At 35.0% G+C, this 9,804-nt stretch overlaps 1 protein-coding gene across 2 annotated transcripts in view; it reads left to right on the forward strand.

Moving 5' to 3' along the window:
- The window catches only part of PJA2 (praja ring finger ubiquitin ligase 2), a 64,819-nt gene extending 57,314 nt beyond the window's left edge, over positions 1-7,505 (forward strand). Inside the window, exons 8-11 of one of the 2 annotated variants that reach the window (XM_057492752.1) lie at positions 532-646; positions 1,016-1,137; positions 4,259-4,415; positions 5,713-7,505. In XM_057492752.1, coding sequence (XP_057348735.1) covers positions 532-646; positions 1,016-1,137; positions 4,259-4,384 — 363 coding nt within the window. In that variant the 3' untranslated portion in view covers positions 4,385-4,415; positions 5,713-7,505. Of the gene's footprint in view, positions 1-531; positions 647-1,015; positions 1,138-4,258 lie in introns of both variants that reach the window. The other variant, XM_036886818.2, reaches the window with a different exon arrangement.
- Positions 7,506-9,804: the final 2,299 nt, after the last annotated feature.

Genomic DNA, 9,804 nt, shown 5'->3' on the forward strand with positions numbered 1-9,804 from the left:
TAGCCATTCAGGAATGCATTACTTGCTTACATACCTTGAACATCTAATAATCTTCGTCACATTTTATGTTTCATGAGTTGAACCTGTGCAAAGTGTTTTCTTTTCTTTTCTTTTCTTTTTTAATTTAGGAGAGCAAGGCAGAGGCTTTTATTTAGAGAGAAAGCAAGAGGACAGAGCTCCTGGCTCAGGCCAAGAGGAGACAAGAGAGCCCCCAAAGTGTTTTCTTTTCTGAAAGTTGGTAGAGGTAACCACTCTTCTGAAAATATAAATATGACAGACAAGTAGATAGTTATTGAGACAAGATATATTTTTGTTGCACTTGTGAAAAATAAGGCTTTTTTTTTTTTTTTTGATATTTTGGTTTGATGGTAGTGGTGATGGTCCCTGTTGGAAGGAGATAAAAAAGAGAGGGGGCTGAAACAAAGGAAACTAACAGGAGAGAATAATGGTATCTTACAAATAAGACACCTTAAAAATAGTTTTTTATTATTGAGGTGTTTTCTAACAAGGAGCTGTGACTTCTCTTTTTAGACCGCCCTGGCACATTTAGAGTCTCTTGCAGTGGATGTCGAGGTGGCCAATCCACCAGCCAGTAAGGAGAGCATTGACGGTCTTCCAGAGACCCTTGTGCTTGAAGATCACACTGGTAAGGACATATTTGATCTCTAAAACATGACATATCATGTGTTTAAGTATATAATTAGTGCACCTAGAATATAAAATACTGACTCTTAGAAACTTTCATCAGATTTTCTGTGAAACCAGATTCTGACACCTAATAGAAGAATATTTTTAATTTATCAAGTGATAAGCTGGGACAAATGTTCGTCAGTCCACTGTATTACAAAGCAGTGTTTATTAAATTTTGTCATGTATTAGATAGAAATATGTTCACCAGTTAATCAGGGTCTGGTTCTTTTGTCTTTCATAGGTGTCATCTATGAGTTAATATGTTGATTTGCAGTTTTACCAAAATTGAACTTGTGGAATTGATCAAATTATTTGTTGTTTTCAGCTATTGGTCAGGAGCAATGCTGTCCAATCTGTTGCAGTGAGTATATTAAAGATGATATAGCGACAGAGTTACCCTGTCACCATTTCTTTCACAAACCTTGTGTCTCAATTTGGCTACAGAAGGTGAGTTTTAGATTTACTTTTTTTTTTAATTAATATTTTAATAGTTTTTCCTACAAATTGATGGTAGTAATATCTTTTGAATCTATTTTTTTAGCTACATACTTGTAGTACTTTATAATTCAGCATTAGAAGTTGGTGACCTTTTAATAATTATAGATTAACGATAATATCAAACTATTTTACTTTACTAATATTGACTAAAAAACAATATAGACAGCACTAACTACTTGACATTTAATCATTTCAAAAAATGATGAAATCATTTTAGGATAAAGCTAATTATATCTTTAATCATACTCCATACAGATATTTTGCTAAAATGGATTGGTGTCTCTGAAAATATATGAAAAATATTTAATAACCTTTCAAGTACCTCCTATTCAGACTTTATATACTATTCTTAAATACTTACCTAATAATTTTTAACTATATTTGAACTACTTAAGAAAAAAAAGTTTTATTTAAATCTTCTCTGTGAATTCTGTTTTTACCTAAAGGATATTTACATGTAGTTTAGCAGAAATTCCCAAATCACTTTCTCAGCTTATTATTTACCTATGGTTGGAGCCCCCTCTCTTCACCACAACCACTCCTTCCCTTTTCCCTCCCCACCCTCCCTCCTTTTCTCTCCTTGCTCTTCCTTTGCTATTGCTCTCCTTCTACTGCCTCTTCATCTTTGCCATCTTTGTCAAAACTCCACTTAAAATTTCTAAAATCCAATGCAGAAATGTTCACTATTCACTATTCCTCTATAAAAACTAGTTTCTGTCTTGGCTTTCCAGACCTGCTGTGATCTAGCCCCCAGCCTGTCTATGCATATTTGCTCCTGTGTATATTAGCTCATGTTTGCTTAGCCTGCTGTGGTCTTCCTTTAGACTGTCTGTAAGAGTAGATGATCTAGGTAGGTCCAGTTTAAATTCCACTTTTTATATCCTTAATACTTCCTTTCTTTAAACTCCCAAAGTAGTATTTGTGCCATAAGAAGAATCTAGTGTCTGTGTGCCTGCTTTGGCAGGTGACTCATGTATTTTCCTATTTAATCCTCACAGTAACTCTGGGATATCCTGGTATCCTTATTCCCATTTTCCAGTGATTGTTACTTGTCCAAGATTACACAGCTAGTATGTGATTGGGCAAGACCACACTCATCTATCTGACTCTAAAATGTTGCTCATAGGCCCAGGCTGCATGGCAAGTGTGCAGTAAATGCTTGCTGAATTAAATTCCTCAATTATAAACATAACTGTATAGCTTGAATTATCATTGACTTTGCTATAACTCATGATCTCCTTAGTCTCCTGTCAGAAAACAGCTTAGTGTGAAGCCTTTCCTCTAGAGAGAAGGTTCCCAAGATACAAATCTTCATCCTTTAGCAGCATGATTTCTTCACCCTGATTTTTTTTTTTTTTGCATAATTATTTTTTATTGAAGGGTAGTTGATGCACAGTATTACATTACATTAGTTTCAAGTGTACAACACAGTGATAAAACATTTATATACATAATTCTAGGTTCCAGCTATTACCCTACCAAGCTGTTACAATATCTTGACTATATTCCTTATGCTATACATTACATCCCGGTTACTTATTTATTTTACCATTGGAAGTCTGTCCTTTTTTTTTTTTTTTTTTTTGTGAGGGCATCTCTCATATTTATTGATCAAATGGTTGTTAACAACAATAAAATTCTGTATAGGGGAGTCAGTGCTCAATGCACAATCATTAATCCACCCCAAGCCTAATTTTCGTCAGTCTCCAATCTTCTGAGGCATAACAAACAAGTTCTTACATGGAGAACAAATTCTTACATAGTGAATAAGTTACATAGTGAACAGTACAAGGGCAGTCATCACAGAAACTTTCGGTTTTGCTCCTGCATTATGAACTATAAACAGTTCAAATATGAATACTCATTTGGTTTTTATACTTGATTTATATGTGGATACCACATTTCTCTCTTTATTATTATTATTTTTAATAAAATGCTGAAGTGGTAGGTAGATACAAGATAAAGGTAGAAAACATAGTTTAGTGTTGTAAGAGAGCAAATGTAGATGATCAGGTGTGTGCCTGTAGACTATGTGTTAATCCAAGCTAGACAAGGGCAATAAACCATCCATATATGCAGAAGATTTCTCTCAGAACAGGGGGGTGAGGTTCTAAGCCTCACCTCTGTTGATCCCCAATTTCTCACCTGATGACCCCCCTGCGACTGTGCCTGTCTTAGGTTGTTCCTCCCTTGAGGAATCTTACCCGTCTCTGGCTAACCAGTCATCTTCCGGGGCCATACAGGGAAATGTAAAGTTGCTTCTCCCTGATTTTTAACAGGGAGATTTCTTTGGGGAAAAAAAACAGATATGCAAGGAGATACGCTATCACCAGATGACACCTCTATAATCTTCCATTGGTCCTAAAATATACTCCCAGTTTGCTTTCCCTGTCCTGCTTTCTCTATCCCACTTTCCCTCCTAGGCCTTCAGTTGATTTATCATTTAGAGGGCATCTAACTCTCCATATCTTTTTTTTTTCTTTCTTCATTATTTTCCCATATCTTTTTTAAAAGGAATAATATGGCTAATAAAGAAGATCTGAAGTCCATCTCTTTGACATATCTGTGCTACACTGGAATGACTCTTTTAGTATACATAAGGGAGGTCCTAGTGGGATGATTCTGTGTAATACATAACATGAATTAATTAGGACTGTGGTTTCTCTAATACAGGCAACAAATATAAAATAATGACAGTAATTCAGTTCTAGTGAGGACATAACCTGTAATTCCATGCTAACCCTCTGTCACAGGACCAGTGCAGAGTGAGGAATGTAGGAGACTCTCAGTTAATACTCGGTAAGATGAAATGATGAAATGAATGCTCTAAAAGATACAAACATGATTAAGAGACACTGTTCACCTTTGAAGAAATGAGAGTCTGACTGGGATGAAAAGGAAATAGTATCATAATTTTGCCTCTGTGTTGTGTGGGTTTGAAGTTTATTTGGTTTTTGTTTTAGGTTACTTGATTTGTGTTTAGGATAATGATACTGTCTTTTCTTATTAAGATATGTGTAATAGTTAAGACCTTCCATTGGCTATGAGCTTGCTTTATTTTTCCCTCCAGTCAGGGACATGCCCTGTGTGCCGCCGTCATTTCCCACCTGCAGTGATTGACGCGTCTCCAGCTGCTGCCTCCGAGCCTGAACACAATGCCCCACCTGCCAGCGACAGCACTGCAGAAGCCCCCTAAACCTCAGCACTTGAATGAGATCAGTCTGCAAGTAAATCTGCAAATTCCTTCTAAATCTGAGTGCAAATAATTATATATACATATATTAAAAATGCTATATAGAGTCTATGCCATTGTTTAGAAAGAGAATATTAACCTTTCTAAACTAAACTTAGGTTTGCAGAAACTACTAAACATTTTCAAGCTGAATGTTGAAGCAGTGCATCCATTTTCTTTAGTTGAATATGTTGATATTAACTGTAAAGTCACGCTTACCAACTAACTCTACAGAGGAAATGATCATCTATGTGGCACACTTTACTGGTTTTGTCTGAAGTACTGCCATGAAGTGATTATGATTAGACCATCCTATTTGCATCATATGTGAAGACTGTGACCACAACAGTGGTAAAGTTTGGTTTTATGGGAAATAAAAATAATTCTAAAGCATGCTTTTTCATTGATTGATCCCTTTGCTACATCAGAACCTGTTGGTTCATAATAACTGAATTTTTTTTTTTTTTTTTTTAGAAAGGTGTCTATTCTTCCATCTTTATTTAAAGTTCGGACTTTTTAGAATACCAGACAAAGGCTAAAATTTTTTGCTAGAACATCACAAAATTTTTAAATCTAAACTTAATCCCCTTGAAATAGGTAATAAAATAAATTATTATTTTTAATGGTGTATGTACTTAAAGTTAGTAAGGCATTTGGATGCTTTATTATGGCTGGTGCTTAAGGTAAGGTTGGTAAAGAATACGAACAGTCTAGTGCTCAGAGTTTGGTACAAAGAGATGAGGTAGATGGCCTTATGAAATCCTTTCTATTGGTCAAGATTATACGTGAAGATCCAGAAAACTCATGGCACATTTGTTTAATATATATTGGAAATAGGTAGTTTAAGGTAATTTTGGTTCTAAAATATTTTTGAAAGTCTGAAAACATGCATAAATTATTTAAATGCTCATTCTTTTGTATCCCAAAGGAAAATCTGATCCTTAAAAATACTAGAAGTTTAATTGTACTAATTTATATAAAGCATAAAATTGATGAGGGCATAGGACAGATTTGGCCATATTTTTTAAAACATATCTAAACCTTACTATGCCATGTTTATTCCTTTAAAGTATTCCTGAACAAGTATTGTTCATACTACATTTTCAGTAATTTGTTTCTTTACACTAATTTATTGTGGTAAAATTATTCAGCTGGAACTAAAATAAGAACAGGTAGTTTCAAATTAAGCCATGGTAAGAAGGGAGTAAGTAGATTGTATGATTGCCTATGGACTGTGTGAACAGAACTGAACATGTAACACAGTTCCTTTCTTATTTTCTTTTCTCTCATAGAGAAAAAGAAGATCCTGACCTCAGATTTACCCTCTAAAAGTTCTCTCCACAAGCTTCTACATAAGTGAGAAAATCAGCTTTCTTTAATCTTTATAGGAAATTTGACCCATAGGGTCATCTCTGTAATTACATAACCCCAAACTAAAATTGTACAGCTTTCCATTTAGGTAATCATACCCAGTAGGCAAGTATGCTCAAACATGGGCATAATAATTTAATTTACTGATGTGATTTGATCTCAACACCAGAGAATGATGGGTATTAGAATACCACATTTGAGCAAGTTAAATAGTAAAACACATAGTAAATGTACATCCATCCAAGTAGTACATTGATAATTTAGTTTGGACACATAAAAGGAATATTTATATGGCTTCCCAAATATAAAACTACATTTTATTTGTGTAATTTCTCAGTATTTATATTCCATCTCTTCTTCATTAAGAATAAGTGAATTTTCACTGTTGGCACATTTGAGGCTTTAATATAAGGAACATAACACTTGCATTCTAGTTTTTGCATATATTGTAAATGTGTCTGGTATTTACAGCAAAATACTGTGTATCATTTTATGGGTAAAACAAAACTGAACATTGCATGCATGTAATGTGGTGACTTTGTAATTTACAGGATCTTTGGGGCTTCTGTGACTTTGGAAATGCTTACAATCAGGCCTTAATGTTGCATTAGCTGGCATGTTTTCCTTCTGATGTATATAGTCACTGTTCTATAAACTAATTTGCTTGTTTTCTACACTGTTATCTTTCCATACCATATTTCATTGATGATCAGTTAGAGTCGAGGAGTCAAATCAGATTAAAAGTTTCATGTGTATATTGTGAAAATTTGTGGCTAGTGTGATATTTTTGTTTTTGTTTCTGGAAATTTGTGACTATTGTGATTTTGTTGTTGTTTGTTTCCTTTAAATAATATTGATCAGTTATGACACTTAGTGGTTAAACTGATATTGCTACAGATTTCTCTGTAGTAAGCCACATTATATTTAGGCAGGATTAAGGGACCTTGGTTTTCTTCTAGATAGCAGCTGTCCCAAAGAAAATATTCTTTTTTGCCTGTTAAGATTTAACTATTATCTGCCAGTTGTTAAGAGGTTTTGGTTCCAAACTCAACCAGCAGTGTTGAGAGCTGAAGTTAAGATAGCTGTTGTACTTTTTGCTTTCCATCTGTTTCTGTCCTTCATTCTTGGCTCCCTATTATCTATAAACAGCTGCTATGAAGGAGAAAAAGTTGAATAAGAATTGGCTAAAACATTTTTTTTTAAAGAAAATTGATATTTCAAGATTTTCATTTTAACAAGCTGGTAGAAGCTGAGGCTGACAAGTTCAGACACCAAAATATTGTTTGAATCTTTGAAATACTGTTTGGATCCTTTTGAAAAAGTTAAGAATATATGAAGGTATTAGTAATAAGAATAAATATTGATAAAAATACTGTTTCTCTTATTTCTCTGTGTTAAGTGATTTGACCTAATAATTTTATTTTTTTAAACATATTCTTCTTTCATGTAATATGAATGCCAATATTTAAAGGTAGATCTATGTGGTTTTCTTTTGTGTTTCCGTTTATCACTAAGCTATTAACTCTTAAGGTTATTTGTGATTTGGATTTACATATAAGCTGTTAAATATATATGAACTGTTAAATGGAATGCAAGTTTTCAGAAGCGCAGGTCTAAATATAATGATTGGTTTATTGTTCTACAAGCCCAGTCCATCTTTTTCCGTGTAAATCATAAACAATAAACAGGATATACTCAGTGATCATTTCTAATATTTAATTGTGCAGTCATTTCACTTTTATACTGTAACTGGTGGAGGATTTAGCATTCCTGGCAGAGAACACGGTTATGAAGGACATCTGGAATAGGCTCCTGAGCACGTCTTTACAGTCCTTGAACTGTGATCTAAGTTCCTAGGGAAGGCCCTAACAGGGAGCCCAGCTGTACAGAAGTAGTTGATGAACTCCTTCTGGAAGGGCTCTGAAGGAGTCCCTGCCTTCTCCTGCCTGTATTCAGCAGAGCCTGATTTCCACACTGACTCAGGACTGCAGAAACTGTCAGAGGTCCAGGACTAAGGCCTGACTCTCTTCAGTGGCTTCCTCCAAGTCAGGCATGGGAGTATTATCAAGCTGATTAGGAAGATTCCTCACGGCTTCCAAGAGGTTCAAAGACCTCACCCATTTCAGAAGGTAAATTGAATGCTGATACATTATATCCACATTATATTGGAAAGAAAATGGATCGTTTTGTTAAGCATTAGAAAGCTTAGAATTCTGATTCTTCCTTAATAGAATAAATGTGGTAGAAAAAAATGAGAGCTGGAAAGAGCAATGATACACCTCTGAGGTAGTACCAAAATCCTGTTATAACTGTGTCATGATTTTCACCCAGCCACTGTTTCCAGAGTTGGAGCCTCTCAGCACCCCTACAGGGGATGGATTTCATTGTTAGAAGAGAGTCACCCAAATGTTCTGTAAGTAGCACACTCGTGAAACTAGGCAGAAAGGTCCTGTCTCTTCTGTGTGGCCACCTGTTCATATCTTCCCTCAGGTTTCATTGCTTTCTTAGGTCATACATGGTATCAATTCCAGACCAACCTGGCACTGGCTCTTTCAATCCTTCTCTTAAAATGTTTCTCAGAACTAAACCCAATTCTTTTGTAGTCTGATGAAAGCAGGGTACAGAGGCACTATTGCCAACTTGCAAAATAATTCTCATGTGACTCTTAGGGACTGGTATATGTCGATATTATTATTATTGTTACCATCATTAGGCAAGCGTATCACGTTGTTGTCTTTCACTGAACTTTATAGGCATTGCTGATAAGCCATAGCCACTCCTAATAATTATGTACACAATTTCTTCTTAACCTAATTGAGGGACTACATTCATCCTTACTAAATTTCACTGAGGTAAAGGTCCTTATGAATTCTGATTCTTTCTCTTAGCCTTTTGATGAAGCAGGCCTTTGGTAGTTAGTGGCTTGGTCCAAGTTACTGGTAAATATTGACTAGAACAGGATGCAATACAGACCCTCTTCAGAATGCTGCTTTGGACTGCCCCCCGGGTGACTTTGATCCATTAATCAGCACGCGAGTGTAGTTGGGGAAGCAGCTACCAGTCAGTCGGGTGCTCCTGTGTCTTCACCTATCCTACAAGGTCACCATCAGAAGTCTTGTTATGTTTGGCCAACAAACAGATTGCAGTGCCTATGGAAATAGCCTAATCTGCTAATATTATTAAAGCAAGAAAGGAAATGAAGTTAGCTAGAATTGCCTCGTTCTTAGGGAAACCATACTACCTCCTTTTCCAACTGCTCATATGCCATCTTTTTATTAATCTGCCTTAGGATTTGATAAGTGATCAATGTCAAGCTCATTTTTATAATTTTTGGGATCTAATTTTTTCCCTCTCAGATTATAATGTTTGAAGTAACATTACCTTGACAAGTCACTTAAATCACTTTGCTATGTTCCTATAAAGTAATCTAAATTATAGGTTCAGTACTACTGTTTGTGCATTGATAAATGTTTGAAAAAAAATGTTTCTTGTTATGTGCAAAGTTATGAGGAAATATGGTTGCTTTCCATCATAGCTTGATTTTATACTACCTTTTAGGACTGACGCACATTCAAATGAAAATCTTAGAAGTGTTTTAATCTTCTCAGGAGGTGAAAGAATGTGATGGAAACTTTATTAACTCAAATAAAATTGAGTTAATACTACTTTTACTACAAGGTTATATGCCTGGATGTGGCAGTTTATTCCATCTTGTAGTCTTTGTTTATAATCAGCATACAGTTTTTGTAGTAAATATTAGAGTGGGGAGGTTTTTATCTTTTTAGAAAGATACTATCTCTTAGCCATTCACTGTGAGGAAGGAAAATTTTGCAAGCCACTGTGATTTCTTTTCCTTCGATTATCACACAGAATTTCTTCTTAATAAGATTCATTAAAAATGCATTTATACATTATGAAAATGGTTCCATTTCTGAAGCATAAATATTAGACATGGTAGGTAGGCTCTGTTTAGCTAATTTTCATAATGAATCCATAGGGTTGGTTGTTTTGTC

The sequence above is a fragment of the Manis pentadactyla genome, chromosome 2 (genome assembly GCF_030020395.1).
Source record: "Manis pentadactyla isolate mManPen7 chromosome 2, mManPen7.hap1, whole genome shotgun sequence".
NCBI lineage: Eukaryota > Metazoa > Chordata > Mammalia > Pholidota > Manidae > Manis > Manis pentadactyla.